Raw genomic sequence first — 15,755 nt, forward strand, 5'->3', positions numbered from 1 at the left:
CCAGGATGTCATTCAGCCGTTTCATAAAGGAGACCATGGTATGTGCTTCAACAACATGGCTGGGCAGCTGGTAGAGTAGAATAGGGGAATAGGGGAGTTTATTGTCATTTGCACACATTAACAAGAAAAGGGTGACCTGAAGAAGGCTCCACAGCCGAAACGTGTTTCTTTTCAGCACGGAATAAACCTTTACTTGTTCCTTTACAGCCTACGCATGCTGACGCAGCTCCCTACTTGAACTACATATACACATGTATATGCGCTGATCTCTCAGGACATACACAGTGCAGCAGACAACACCACACAATGTAGACAGTACATTACAAACATAATAATAACCACACATTAAAAACATAATAATAACAACCAGTTTTGTTGCACACTCCCACCACTCTCTGGGTAAAGAAGTGAAATATGACTCTTCCGGGGTTGTTTCTGTGATTCTCTGCAGTTCTCTGGGGACAAAGGAAGCACAAACTAACCCATGAATCAGTGGGGACACCGAAGTGTGACAGCATACTTATTTAGGGAAACGGAAAAGTTTAGAAAATGAATTTATTGATACTTATGTTAAAAAACACATATTGAGCCTGAATTGATTTTATTTGTATTCTGATTTTTTTAACAAAGAATAAAACTTTCGAGTTTTCTTCAGTTATTCCAATCCTTTTGAAATAATGTTATGGCATACAAAATAATTTTATTTATATATAATTTTGTCTGTAGTGTTAATCGTGTCAATTAAGACCCTTGAATTGAAAACATATGTTAAAATATACTAAAACGAATAATCATTTTACAACGTAAGCATTTTCTCTTATTTAATAGCATCAGCGGAGTTTGGAAACGCCACGGCGACGGAGAGTTTTCCTAGCAACGCTTGTAAACGGAGGTTTTTCGAGATGAGGAGGGATTTCGGGATGGCGTTGTAGGATCTGTCGTGTTGCTAGGAGGAGCCTCCCCGGCCCTCGGAGGGGAATCTAGCGCGTCACGCCGAGCTCAGGCCCAGGGCTGACATCACCGCGCACCGCCTGACTCCAGAGCCGGGAGGGGACGGGCGAGCCGGGGCCGCGCCGTGTTGGGGGCCTCGGTGTTGTGCTGCTGTCGCGGTTGTGAAACCAAACACCAGGCAAAAGGACAGGAAACTGCTGTCGAATTCCGGACGAAAAAAAAAACTCAATTACAGAAAGAAAATCTTAAGCTGTACCATCCGCTGCCGGTGTCGGATAAACTTGCCAGGACTTCCCATCTGCCTCTCCTGGGGGAGGCCTGTTTCGGAAAAGCATCATCGCTGTAGAGTAGGAAGCGCTTGCCGGGGATTTGAGCTCTTTTCCGGGTAAGTGTGGGTGTTGACCACGGCACCTTGTGGGGACTCTTACCTGGGGCGTTCATAATGCATTGGCGAGGCTGTTTTTTGTATCAGTTATATTAACTTAGATTTAACGAGGTAGCCTTTTGTGTCTCTCGTAATTGTTCAACACATCTGCTACCCAGGAGTTACTACATAACGTCATTGTGCTTTCTTTTAAGTGACATCGTAGCTTTCCTGTATTGTAGCATTCTAGACTCGTGCTTTTAATTGAAACTACATATTTGTGCGTGTCCCGGTGACTAAGACGTAAAAGAGAATTCCTCGTTTCTTACGTAATAACCAAGCAAGTTATCGTGTAGCAGCCTGCCTCTCTTGAGGTTGCTTCCTTGTAATCATTCTCTTGAACGGCAACGTTATTGTACAGGTGATCTATTATTATTGTTGTTGTTGTGTGTGTTTCTGGGGGGAGGGTCATTGTATTACAATATACAGGATGGCTGGTTCAACACAGAAGACAAGGGCTGGAGCTGCTACTGGACCAGCAAGGCCAAAAACCCTTGACTGGGAGAGCTTGGTGGTGCAGGAGTTAGATCTCTCCCTCCGCTCGTGTCCCACATGCATGGACACTGGTGTTCCTGTTTTCATCGACATGTCGGGCTGGAACAGTTCCTTGGAAAGCTCCCTGGAATAACGTCTGTAGGGGCTTCAGTACGAACTGGAGCCTCCCCTCTCTGCAAAGCCTGCACCCTCATCTTGCCGTTTCTCTTTTCTCTCTCCCCCTGGGGGGGTGCAGGTTTGGACGGCCCATGGGGAGATCGGTGGACGATGCTTGATTCTGCCGTCGCTGGGCTCGCTGGCCCGCTGCAGACCGATCGCCACGCCATGGTTGACGCGCCCCGCCGGATCGCCCAGGGAGGGCTCCCCAAACTCTCTCAATGATCGTAGCTGCCTGGCTTGTATTCTGTGCCAGCAGGAGCCTTGCCCAGGGTCTGCTGCTAACCCTTGAGCTGCACCTTCGAAGACTTTGGGAAACGTCCACGGCCGTCGCCATGGGCAACAGCTGCGTGTGCAGGGAGGAGAGCGACGTGGAGGACGGCGCGGCGCCCCGCGGGCCGCTGCGGCAGGCGGACCACCGCGGTGCCGGCGCCGAGCCCGAGGCCCGCAGCCGCCCCCGAGACCCGGTCAGGCCGCCCCGCCGCGGGCGCGGGCCCCACGAGCCCCGGAGGAAGAAGCAGAACGTGGACGGGCTGGTCCTGGACACCCTGGCTGTGATCAGGACGCTGGTGGACAAGTAAGCTGGCTGTGCGGCGGGGCGTCCCGCCAGGTGCCGAGGTGGAAGAGAAACCGAAGGGTCATCGCAGTGGGTTTCACGAATATTGAGTCCTCTGATGAGGCGGCGTGTCAAGCGTTCAGTTAAAGATGGCATCACGTGGCAGGGGAGGGCACCACCGTTCTGTTTAGGCCCTCATGGGACCAGCCTGGCTCTTTGTGGGGCCTCTTGAGTTGTAGAGGCCTGTCCCAGTGCCTGGTTCCTAAACTCTGCTCCTGTGACCCCTGGTGTCCGTCTGGTTTCCTGCCAGCTGACCTCTCTGTGGGATGGGGTTTTTTCTTTTGTGTTCGGCTCTGGAACGGTTGCAGCGCTTGGTAGAACACATTTCTGAGGCACTGAAAGAGCTGCAGGTCTCCTGCTCTCGTTCAGAAAGCTAGTAGTTTAATTGAGAGCTCAGTGGGAACGACCACCAGCAGGCACCAGGAGTGGGTTAGGGATGCACTGCCCCCCACAGTGGGTATTACTCTGCTTTGTAATCATGTTCCTTGTGTTCTTTAAAAGACATTTAAGATAAGATCACTTTATTGGCCATTTACATTTTCTTGCATTAGGAATTTGTCTTTTCGCATTCCCCAACCTGCTCTCCATAGAGACAGACACACAGAAGGGGAGAGAAGCTGGGGGTCAGAGCGCATTGTCAGCCATTGTACAGCGCCCCTGGAGCAGTTGGGGTTAGGGGCCTTGCTCAGGGGCCCAACAGAGTAGGATTCCTCTGCCGGCCGTGGGATTTGAACCGGCAAACTTCCAGCCACAGGCGCAGATCATTAGCCACAGTGCCACTGCTCTGCCCCATTTGAGTCTTTCCCCTCCCCAGAAAAAAAATGCTTTGGAGTTTTACCAAGACATGATGGAATATTGCATGCTGACTAGTTCTGTCTGGCTCTCCTGCTGGTTGGGTAATTACAAGTCGTAAACTCCTAATTAGTGTTCTGTTTCAGTTTTGTTTGTAAATGAAATCAAATTACATTGCAAAGGAACAAGTAATAGGTTTATTCCATGCTGAAAAGAGAAGAAAGAAAACACAACGTTTTGGCCATGGAGCCTGAAGAAGGCCGAAATGTTGCGTTTTCTTTCTTCTCTTTTCAGCATGGAATAAACCTATTACTTGTTCCTTTGCAGCCTACGCATGCTGACGCAGCTACCCACCGAAATTACATTGTTGTAGAATTGTATACAACATAAACATAGATCAACACATTAGAGATTGAAAAGATGGAGCATGTAAAAGTAAATTGAGGAGCAAAGATAAAGACAAGGGGGTATGTTATTCAAATAAGTTTGATAAATTACAAAAGGCTGAGACCTTGCACCTGAACAGTGGACTTGAGCTGTGTGTCCCTCTGTAACAGTGTTACTCCTTACTCCTGGAAGGCATGTGTATCTGCAGGTTTACTAGGTCTCTTCAAAGCAGCAGTACCTGAAGAGCTGGCTAAGCCACTTAAGCAAATTAAGCTGATTTGGATCATTAAGAGGTCAGCTGGACTGCAAACCCGCAGATACCGGCCCTAAAGGACCAGGCTGAAAATCCCTGCTCCAGAAGAACAATATCTGCAGATCACCGCAGCTGTTCGAAACTGAAAGATCTCAGACTCAGCCTTATACTTTTATGGCTGCAGTAAGACCTGCTGGTAAAAGATAGTGCTTGAGAATGAACAGTCTGGGGTGTTGGCGTCTGGGATCAGATCTGGGAGTTGTTGTGTTGCAGCTGGCTGGGGCTTATTGGTATTCAGTTGTCTTTGTTAGTGTTTTGCATCCTTTTGCTTCCGGCTTGATGGCCTGGCCTACTTCTGCGTCGGTACTCAGGGGCTTCTTGCAGTGTGTGGAGAGCCTGGACACCCGTTGTCATCCCTGGGTCAGTCTTGAATGTCCCCGGTGGGTAACGGTACATGTGAAACTGCTGTCTTCATGTTTGTGTTTGGTAGAGATTGAATAGGTCCTTTCATTCACACGCCATATGCACAGGCAGTCAGGAGTGCAGAGCTCATCACAAGCCAAGCCATGGGCCCTTTCCAGCGGCACGCTCAGCTGTCAGCGACTTCACTGTAACGGGAAACTTCAGTGTTTTCATTGTTTATTTAAAACCATTCTGTGTAGTAAGGATTTAAAGGTGCTTACTAGACAGTTTGTAGGAGTAGGTTAAGTAACGGCTGTAGTTTGGAATTATTTAGAGTGTATTGGAAGAAAAGAAAGGCACAGCACATTTGGCACTGGGGTAAAGGCATTTGGAAGCCATGCTTTAAATAAGCATTGCATGAAATAGTGATGTAGTTTGTGTTATATGTGTCACTTCTTTGCGGTTATGGCATGATTTGTGTTTGGGGAAAGCCACAGTAGAGGCTAGAGCTTTGGACTCATTGGATTGGCAGGTATTGGTTGCAAGGTACCAGTTCGGACACTGCTGTTGTGTCCTTGAACAAGGTACTGGACCTCTGCTGCTGCAGGCCGGTAAGTCCTGGGCTTGAGACCCACAAGGCCTGCTGTTTTTTTACACAATGGAATCCTTAGTTGACCTAAGAGGATTAGTTTGAACTCCTTAACCGTTTTAAACTCTTCAGTGTGTTGAAAGGTCGCCCTTTAACCATTGCGTTTCAAAAGTAAATTAAGATCTCTAACTTGGCAAGTTATTCCTTCCCATGTGTCAGGTCGAGCAGCGGCCCTGAGCTGTGAAAGGGGGTGCAATTATTGTGGGGGCAGCCTGCGGTGTACTAGCCCCATCCTGCTGGTTCCTGGCCCCCTTGGTGCTGTCAAACCTGGGACGGGATCTGGGATCGGAGTCTCTTGGTTTGTGGAGGACTTGGTGCTCCACTTGCCTGTGCTGTCAGGCTGACGTGCCTGAACCTTTTCTCTCATTTGAAATGTTTGGCCTCCACAGACAGGCTGTTGCTTGTGTGATCTTCATGTTTCTTTAATACGTTTTTTTTTTTTTTCCCCTCCTTCTGTCAACCGAGATCAAATTCTGTAGCGTCATGCCCTCTGGAGCTTGGTACAACACAGTATGCACTGCAGTTTGCACACAGATAATTGAGCTGAGAAATACAGCTCGCTAGAACCTGTGTCGGAGTTTGGATCAGGTTCAGACTGTTGTCAGTTATGTAAAAAAAAACTGCTGTTTAGACAGTTTTCTTCATGGTGGCGAAGGCCCTTGGGAAGTCTCTTGCACACTCTGATCATCGTTTAAATGAACAAGGTTGACTGATGCATCTGCTAGCATTTAGCCTGTCCATTCATTCTAAGCAATGACCTCTTTCCTGTTGTTTCATTATGTGATCCTGGGAGCGGGAGAGTTTAAGGAGAGGAGGCCCTTCCACTAGTCCAGCTCATTTGTTTCCTCATGTGTCTGAGGACCTTCCACGGGAATCTAGGCTCTCCAGACACTGCGTCCTGCTGTTTGTCTGAAGGAAGCTAGGGTATCGTGGTTTTGATGATGTGTAGCTTATTCCAGGCTCCTGTAGCCCTCGGTTCAGTGTACAGAAATGTCTCTTACTGTGTCTCAAATGTACAGCTGTATGAGCAGGATTGGTCTGCTCCTCTCCTGAAGGTCAAAAGATCCCCTTCAATAAATCTAGTTATTTGGTTACCTTGAACATTTTATTTATTAACTTCTCCTTCGCCCTCAGGTGTGAGTTAAAAGAGGCCTATTAAAACCTGCATGTCGAGAGTATCAATTTTATATATCTGCGTAGACTGAAATTCACAGTTTAATGTTTCATTATAAATCAGGGAGGGCATTATATGCAAATTCCTTTGTTTTTGTTTAATCCGGTAAATGAGCCACTTTAAATGAGCACTAAACCTACTAACGAATCTTCAGGGAAAGAGATCCTGCGGAGACTCTTTTGACAAATGAATGTGCAAGAGTGACTAATGGATTTGCCCCATTTAAGATGGAGCCAATGTAATAACCACATAGCTGGCAACACTTGCTTTATGGTAGTCATCGATCCCGAGGTTAGTTTTCGAGCCTTCTTTTCTAAAATATTCCACTTCTTTATGAAGGTTATTTAAAAGTAGAATAGTCAGTTACTTTTTGTCATATTCAATTTGGAATCGGCAGTTGTTTGTCTTGGCTCTCAGCTACAGACCCTGCAATCACACACAGGGAGAGCAGGGAAATAAGTATACTGAGAAGTGTTGTTATTTATACTGGCTGTTGATTGTTGTTTTTGTTCCTCTTGTGTTGCAGTGACCAGGAACCACCATATTCAATGATCACCCTGCATGAGATGGCAGAGACAGGTAACTGGTATTTGGCAGCGATCAAATCTGATTGCTAGAAGTCTCATTCTCGTTACAACTGAGAAGCAACCGAGTGGAGAGGGATGGGGCTGAGTTTACAAAATCCTTCCATAATTTAGTCCTTGGTTCTGGGTTTCAAGGTCGTATCTTCTGAAAGACACTCTCTGCATTTACTATGAAGGGAAAAAAAGGCTAAAACCACTTCACTAGAACAGTGTTAACGATGCCCAGGAGCAGGTTGACCTTTGTATGGGACGTGTGTTTTTTTGTTATTGTTTTTCTATTTCCTGCAGGGGTAAAGGGCTCTTTTCCATGTGCTGTATTTCACACCAGTGCAATAGTTTAATTTAAGACGAATATTGCCTTTTTATTGGGCAGTATTGTCCTTATCTCCACATCTGCAAACATGGTAATATAATACAGTTGTGTCCTGACTCCAAAGGCATTTTATTTCTACATGGGAAAGATAAGATATAAGAGCTTAGCATAGTTCCAGGGCAGTGCACTGTGTACAGTACACAAACTGCCTGTATCTGGCTGGAGATCTGTGATGCACATGTGGGCTTTTCTATATGCAGGTGAATTAGGCATCCTAATCCCTAATTACCTAAATGATATTCATTACTAAAGCATGAACAAAATTAAGCTCTGTATTTTGAGCCTTCAGTGCTTTGCAACACATTGCCTCCTCAACAGCTGCTGTGTTTTAATAAGACTTTGGAAGATGTGTACGTATGTGTTGTACCTAGAGGCTTGTTTTAAACGCATGCTAAGAGGCATGGGCTCAGCCTGGAATAGAAGCAGCTGCTGGTCAATGGTGGACCTGCACATCCGTGCTGGGTCTTTGTACTGTAATCGCTTGCAGACTGATGAACTGTTATTCCCCAACCCTGTTAGGCTATTGTGATCACCATTGGCCAAAGCAACTTAAGTGCATTTTAATTAGGAGATTTTCATGTGAAAGGCAGACATTAAATAGTTAAACAGAAAGGGTTAGGTGGTGTGGGTAGTAATTTTATTAGCATCAACACAGTGCTCTTTGCGTGTGACTGGTGACTGAACCCTTTTACCGGATCAGTATGGTTTTAGTACCAGTAGGTAACCTAACAAATAAACGGTCCACTTGGCCTTATCTGTCTAAGGCTAGATCTGCTTGTACTTCAAAATTATAGCTGTAATAAAACCCACTGCAGTCATCGAGCCCTAACTGCTAACAGCACTGTTTAGCCCAGCACCCAGCCAGTCAGCCCATGTCCACATCGCACTGCTTTTTCTTTATGGCCTCCTGGCTCAGGCTGCCGGCCCGGCGCTTCTGTGAGTGCAGAACGTGGTGTAGGAGGGCTTCAGGCCCCTGACAGTCCCTGTGCTCTCTCTCCCCAACAGACGATGGCTGGCTGGAAGTGGTCCAGTCTCTGATCAGGGTGATTCCCCTGGAGGACCCTCTGGGACCAGCTGTTATTACCCTGTTGCTTGATGAATGCCCCCTGCCAACCAAAGTGAGTTATGCCCATGTGAGGCTGATGCAATTTGGGGCAGGAGCCCCGATACCCCGGTACCACAAAGCGTGAATTGTTTTTCTTTCCAGTTGTACTTGTCTCTCTGCCACAGTGTGTTCAAGTAACAAAGTGCTGCCAAAATAATTTGTTCTTTGAGCACTAGATTTTTGTTGTGGCTTCACAATTGAGAAGTTTTGAGGAGATGAAGACCTAGTGTGCCAAATGGTAATCAGTATTTTTGATTTTGTTACTGCTGCGTTTTTATTTTGACTTGACGGGGCAGAGCATGTTCATATAGAACTCGGTGCACAAAAGCATGCTCAGTGCAGAGCTCCGTGGTTCTCTCCAGTTCTGTCTCGCACTGGGATGCAGAGCCCCAGGAGACCATTTGTCCTCATAGTACATAATGGTGCCAGCAGTAAAACTAAAAGGTTTGGTTGCGCACCATTTGCTTTCATAACCCTGTGAGGAAACATTTCACGTAGATCTGAGTGTTTTATTTTGCCTAAAGCACAGTTTGTGTAAATTATCAAAGCACGTACTTGCAAATCCCTAGTCTTCTTTGTGTAATATATTTTAAGTGGAACAGCTGTTTAAAAGTTCTTTTTCTGCAGGACGCGTTACAAAAGCTTTCAGAGATGCTTAATCTGAGTGGCTCAGCAGCACGCCAGGACGCTGCCATCCCTGCCAAACACCGCAACACCACGGCTGTCCTGGGGTGCCTGGCGGAGAAACTGGCAGGTAAAGGAGAGGGAAAGCACTGTGTGCTGTGCTGTGGTGTCCCCGAGAGCAGCCTCCTTCCAGATTCCCTGCAGGAGCTTGGCTTGGCGTGGAACCAAGGGCCACGTTAAGACAGTGACATAAGAATGCGTGTCACTCCCCTGCCAGCGAGCTGACAGTCATGCTTGGGAAGCAGAAAGGTGCTGATCTCCATGTGGATCTCCAAGCCCAGGAACACAATGCGAGCAGTCAAGATGTGCCTTTATGCAGTTTTTTTAAGAAGCTGTTTTAAACTTTGTTTCAGAGTGGTTCAGAAACTTGCCATTATGAAAGTAAACTTTGAATGTCCAGCTCAGAATTTGACAGCTTCTTGTTTTGAGACCAACAGTGTTTTTTCTTGCTGCCTTCCAGGTCCAGCTAGTATTGGTCTTCTGAGCCCTGGGACTCTGGAGTACCTGTTGGAGAGCCTGGTGGGTCCTGTAACAGCCCTGGGCCAATCAGGGGCTTTGAAAGCTTGTAGCTGACCGTGTTTGCAAGCTACAGGCACCTGCCTTTGCACCCTGTGTCCGAAACCAGCTTAGCTATTATTTTGTGAAGTGCAATAAGTATTGTTTGCTTGTGTATAGTCCCTGGCCAGGGAGACCACCTCTGAGCTTATTGAACAGTCAGTCATCTGCAAGAGTGGCAGTCGGCATGTTCTTCTGAACTTAGTCACTTTAGATAAAGGTGGCCAGCATTAATGCCAACCATATGCAGTATTAATTTTTGGTAACTTGCCGTCTTCCCTCAGTCCACTAATATTTACAGGACATCTATATAGCAGTAATTGTCTTCCAGATTATTTAGAGGTGTTGCAGTGGGCTGCTTGTCTCTGGGGAAAACAGGCGACGCAGCTTGCTCCGTTTCGATGCCAGTACATTGGTAGTGGGTGATGGGACACTGACGCTCTGAGTTTCTTCTGTTTCAGAGTTCAGAGGCTCACCCCACCGTCATGCTGTTTGCACTCATTGCTCTTGAAAAGTTTTCACAGACGAGTAAGTCTCACTCTGCTCCCATTAACCTCTTCTCATGCTAAAGGCATAGTAAAGGTTTGAGGTAACTGTTTCCAACAGACAGACGTGTATGATAATGATAGTCTCTGTTCCACAGTACTCCAGCTGAGAAAGTACTATAGTAAAGTTAAGGTTTAACATAAGCATTCATTAAGCATGCATCTGTTTCAGTTAGTTTGTTTTGTAGTGTTAGTCGTGCTTGTTTAATTTAAGGCCATCTGCATTCTTTACAACAGTTTTTTTTTCCCACTTATCTGTAAAGAAAACGTTGTTTCAGTAATCTTTTTCATCTTAAGGGGATTCTTTGCTCCTGAGAAATCAGGTTTTGTTCTCGTTTTGTCCTTCACAGTGCATTTGTGTGAAGACAGGTCAGATTGGGCCCATAGTCCTGGGCTCTTCTAGACACACGTCCCTTGTGTTTTAATCCCCCAGGTGAGAACAAACTGACCGTCTCCGATTCGTGCATCAGTGACCGGCTGATGGTTCTGGAGACCTGGGCAAACCACACCGACTTCCTCAAGCGTCAGGTCGGATTCTGCGCGCAGTGGAGTTTGGACAATCTTTGTAAGGTTCACCGACGGCCCGGGCAGTTTCGTGTTGGGTTTACACAAATTTATTCCACGGGGATTCAGGAAAGACAGAATTGGAGCTAGTGGTAAATGATTTATTTAGAACTAAAACCATTTGGAAGGAAATGCAGGTGTAGAAGTTGAAGCTGGCACCTAATAGGAAATGACTCACCCCTTGAAATCCATGGGTGGTGTTTTTAGATCTGCTGGGTCATTTTTAGGTGCTGCTTAAAGCTAGAAGTTACACATTGTTCTGACAGTGCTGCTGCTGTTTTCCACAGTTCTGAAAGAGGGCCGGCAGTTCACCTATGAGAAGGTCAACCTGAACAATATTAACGCCATGTTGAACAGCAACGATGTCAGCGAGTATCTCAAAATCTCTCCCAGCGGGCTGGAGGTAGGGGCTTTTGATGTTTCTGGCCCTTGATCCTTCCCTGGTACAATCCCTGCCAATCAAACAAGAACACCACTCCTCGCTTTGGTTTTATAGGCATTGTCTTGTAAACTACTGAGGAAGCGGTGCGATTTACTGTGCTTTCAGACATCTAGAATGTTTGAATTCTAAGGGGGGACAACTGTGTCCAATTCTCCCTCTCGTTCTTCTGGTCTCAGGCGCGCTGTGACGCCTCCTCCTTCGAGAGTGTCCGCTGCACGTTCTGCGTGGACTCGGGCGTCTGGTACTATGAAGTGACCGTCATTACTTCAGGAGTAATGCAGATTGGCTGGGCCACAAAAGACAGTAAATTCCTGAACCATGTAAGTGTCAGAAGGCATTGTAGTGCTGCTATATATACTTTTTTTTACTTCCCCTCTGAGTTCTTCTTAAACTTGCAAGTTCATGAAAAACGGACACTGAACAGTCAAGGGAGTAAAGCTTACACCCCAGTGACTCTGCAGCTTCCAATAACATAAAATGTTATGTTACTAAGGATAAAGATAATTATAAAAATATTTGAACTAATGTTTACGCAAACACTTGGTGCGTTAATTTCCTGTGCTTCTGTTTGCTAAGAGCTGGAGTGCTTGCATGCTTCCGGTGTCTGTGAGTGTAGCGTGTGTGTGTGGAAGGCGGTGTGTGAAGCTCCAGGCAGGTTTCGCCCCTGTGGGCCTGACCCTCATGGCTCTGTGTGTGTTCCAGGAGGGCTATGGGATAGGCGACGATGAGTACTCTTGCGCGTACGATGGCTGCCGGCAGCTCATCTGGTACAATGCCCGGAGTAAACCCCACTCGCACCCCTGCTGGAAGGAAGGTGAGGAGCCCCGCCGCATGTCCGTCAGCACTGGCGGGGGAGAGGCGGCTGCTAGCCGCTAGTGCTAGGAGTGTCTTCTAGGCTTTTCCTGGAGGATCTCGGGGAATCTGCTTGCTCCAGACACCAAGGGTCCTGTTGGTAAAGACCTAAACAGCCCTCTTGCTGCTTGTTGATATGGTGCCCTGGTTTACACAACCAAGCCTGGCTCGTGCTTTTCAATGGCAAAGCTTCTCTTGGGCTTTTCAATTCAATATCTGTCCTCAGTTACCTAAGAGATGCATTGATGTGCTCTATAAGCCCACTTCATAGTTACAGCTTCAGCTGAAAAGAATCAAGATGTCAGGTGATGCACAGAGGCGTCAGCTGATCATGCCCTCCTAAGCCAGATCTTATTCTTCTCTTTCCTGTGTCCTTCAGGTGACACGATAGGATTTCTGCTGGACCTAATTAAGAAACAGATGGTTTTCTACTTAAACGGCAACCAGCTTCCCCCAGAGAAACAAGTCTTCTCATCGGCCACGTGAGTACTGGCAGTAAAAAAAGGAAGTTGTAAACAAATGTGTGAGTTAATTACAATAATGGGGCGCTCTGGAGGATGGAGAGGTTCGTTTTCCAGTTAGGAATGTCACAACGGTACCGGTGAAATTCTACAGGTCCGACTTTAAACAAGAAACCTGATGACTGATTCTTCCTCGTCGTCTCTCAGATCTGGCTTTTTCGCAGCGGCTAGCTTTATGTCGTACCAGCAGTGTGAGTTCAACTTCGGAGCGAAGCCCTTCAGACACCAGCCTCCTGTGAAGTTCAGCACTTTCAATGACTACGCCTCTCTGGCGTCCGATGAGAAGATCATCTTGCCAAGGTGAAGCTTTCTGTGCTGAAGGGTTTTCAGACAGGTTAACGCGCGTCAGTCAACTGGTGTGTTTCTTTCGTGTTTAGGCTTGAGTCAAACCATTGATCCTAGCATGAAGCTGGAGATGGAACTTATTCTTGTTAACAGCTCTAAGATTGCATTAAAGAGAAGCAATGTGTAACTTGACTGTTTCGATGTACCTTTATTAATATAACTGCCTTTACACAGCCATTATAACTGAAAAATGTGTGAGCAATCTGTTGAAGATTCCAAATAGCAATATAATTTGATACCAAGTTAATGCCTAGAATATGATTTCAGTCTTGTTTCATTGTATAAACCAGTATGCTGCAATTCAAAAAGTGTTGATTTACCTGCATCAATTGACAATTGTGATCCTGTTTTTAAAGACACCGACGCCTGGCTCTGCTAAAGCAAGTGAGCATCAGAGACAACTGCTGCACCCTGTGCTGCGATCAGATGGCCGACACGGAGCTCAGGCCATGTGGTCACAGGTAAGCTTTAGATACAGGAAGCGCTGGGTAGCTCTTTCGTGCACCTAGCGAAGCAGTTCATTCACACTCACTTCATCACAGTTGTATGACTGAGAACACGAGCCCAGACAGCCAAAACAGCCTTTATTAATGGAACGTCTGTGCAAAGATTGTTTGCTGTGTTGGTGGGAGAATGATATCCATGCATGATCACTTCTGCAGGATTAAAGGGCATCTAAAGGGTCCTTGGCACTTCCTTCTGAAACTGCAAAACATTCAGAAACAGTGAAGAGGTTATCTACTTATGTGTAAAAATGCTTTGTTAAATTTATTCAAGTCTGTGTGCTGGATCCCTGGCTCTCTCTCACTGTCGCTCTGTCTTTCAGCGGCATGTGTATGGAGTGTGCCTTACTGCTGGAGACCTGCCCGCTGTGTCGCCAGGACATTAAGAGCAGAGTGAGACTCATATCGCACGTGTCCTGACACTGGAGCTCTCCCACGCCCTCTCTGTGTTGCTGGCCTGAGACCAGGGCGTGCCCAGAACCAGCCCGTGTTGCGTACAGAGCGCAGGGCACATCATATCGTCTGACGGCACCTTTTCCCTTGAAACTGTGGTCTTAACTTGAGCGGTGGACGACGGCGTCGAGGCCTGGCCCGGGCAGCTCTCGCTGCAGGCCCGATCTGTCCCCTCTGCAGGGCACGGGGAGGTGGGGATGGATCCCTCTCAAGAGGCCTGGAGAGCTCCAAGGAAATGGCCAGCAAGGACTGGGGGGGGGGGGGTAGCCTTTAAGGGACACTCCAAGGAATACTGGGCAAGGTCGGAGACCCCATGACCCTGCCGTTACCTCAAGACTGGGGTTTACAAGACCAGAGTGGGAGGACTGCAGCTTGTACAGCAAACACATGCAGGACACCTGCAAACAGCTGAATCACCTCTGAAAATACTTTTATTACCTCAGAGAAACAATGGAAATGCTGGGCGAGTGTGATCAGAGGAACTGAAGCTTTCAGAAGCATTGATTAGCAGATCCATGTGAATCGACACTAAATATTTTTTTCCTCTAGCTCCTTTATTCTGATTAAACAACAGAAGTAGGTTGGCCCCATCATGTGATCAGCTGTGGTTTAATGTGAAGATGTAGTCTGATCCAAAGAGTCTCTTGGAGGTGTGTTAGCTGTACAAGTCCATTCTCACTCTTCTCTTCAGAAACCTTGGTCTTACTGTGCTGCAGATGTAGCAGTGTTAAAACATTGGGGCGTTTTTGTCTTTTAATAAGTAAAAAGCAATTAAAAGGAAAATGTCTTCTTAATTTATCCCACATTGAAAATGTATATACAGGTGGTGGTAACCGAGAGAGACGGCTGTTTTCCGTCTGGTTGATCGGGATTTTAACAAAAACCCGGAAGAGCGACTTCTGTCTCTGGGTCTTTCTTTCTCGTTCGTCTGCTTGACCCGTTTCTGGAGTGATTCTTAACATGCCGACGATGGCTTTGCAAAAAAAAAAAATGTATCCTACAAATATATCTTCCGAAATATATTTGTATCCGGTTAAACATACTTTTGGTAATAAAACTTGAAGGTATAAACAAAAGTTCCTTCAACTGCGGCTTAGAAATGTTTCCTTTTTTTAACGGGTATTGGCTCAAGGACTGAGTGTGCACTAAGCATCAGACAACATTCCTAGGAACTTCTGCAGGATATGCTCAACACAACCACTTAAAGCGATTTTACGTTAAGACTCCCCCGTTCCTAATGCGGATAATTTTATCAAGTAGGTTCTGTTTGCGTATGGAAAGCATTAAAAATTCAGTTCTGTATTAGGCAGGAAACAATTCTGTGCGGAACGTCGAAGATAATCGCATTGAGCCCTAAACTTGACATTTAAATAAGAATTCCGCAGTTGGATTAGCGAAATCAAAATTACTTGCTGAAGTTCCTGTTTTGTTTTTATACTGAAAGGTTTGTCGATTAAAACAGTGTTTTATAGTAACGATTTGTTACATTAACGGTTTATCGAATGGGGAAAAAAACGGCTCCTACGCTGCTTTGAACCCTGGAAACTGGATTACAGTTAATGGCAAATGCTTTATTTTTTTTTAATCATGATAAATTTGTATTTTGTTAACTGATCCTGTCGGTAGAACGTCTGCACAGTGGGCATAAGATCATGATGTTCTGTTAGGAAGACCATGGAATAAGGAAATCCCATGTTGTACAGAAGCGGTTTTCAAGAAAATAAATGCTTTTTGAGCGTCTGACTTGTCTTTTTAATTTGTGTAGTGGGAATGCAACAAAAACTCAAGAGGGCGCTTGTGTCACAAATGTGGATATATGGTGTGCAAGGGTTTGGTATGTTCCATTTCAAACGCGTTCTTCGTCATTTTTGGTCATCACATCATGATGGGCTAACCTCTTATCGGAAATGACAGAGACCAACCCTGGCAA

General features: G+C 46.2%; 1 protein-coding gene across 1 annotated transcript; it reads left to right on the forward strand.

The window, feature by feature from the left end:
• The first annotated feature begins 858 nt into the window (after positions 1 to 858).
• On the forward strand, positions 859 to 15,565 carry rspry1 (ring finger and SPRY domain containing 1). Its single transcript, XM_006641419.3, has 15 exons — positions 859 to 1,336; positions 2,106 to 2,603; positions 6,826 to 6,878; positions 8,262 to 8,374; positions 8,989 to 9,115; positions 9,506 to 9,564; positions 10,062 to 10,128; positions 10,579 to 10,710; positions 10,997 to 11,112; positions 11,328 to 11,471; positions 11,854 to 11,965; positions 12,383 to 12,485; positions 12,672 to 12,824; positions 13,226 to 13,330; positions 13,696 to 15,565. Exons 2-15 carry the CDS (start codon positions 2,248 to 2,250, stop codon positions 13,790 to 13,792), a joined length of 1,737 nt encoding a protein of 578 aa, XP_006641482.1. The 5' UTR covers positions 859 to 1,336; positions 2,106 to 2,247; the 3' UTR covers positions 13,793 to 15,565.
• Positions 15,566 to 15,755: the final 190 nt, after the last annotated feature.

The sequence above is a fragment of the Lepisosteus oculatus genome, chromosome 20, assembly GCF_040954835.1.
Source record: "Lepisosteus oculatus isolate fLepOcu1 chromosome 20, fLepOcu1.hap2, whole genome shotgun sequence".
Taxonomy (NCBI): Eukaryota; Metazoa; Chordata; class Actinopteri; order Semionotiformes; family Lepisosteidae; genus Lepisosteus; species Lepisosteus oculatus.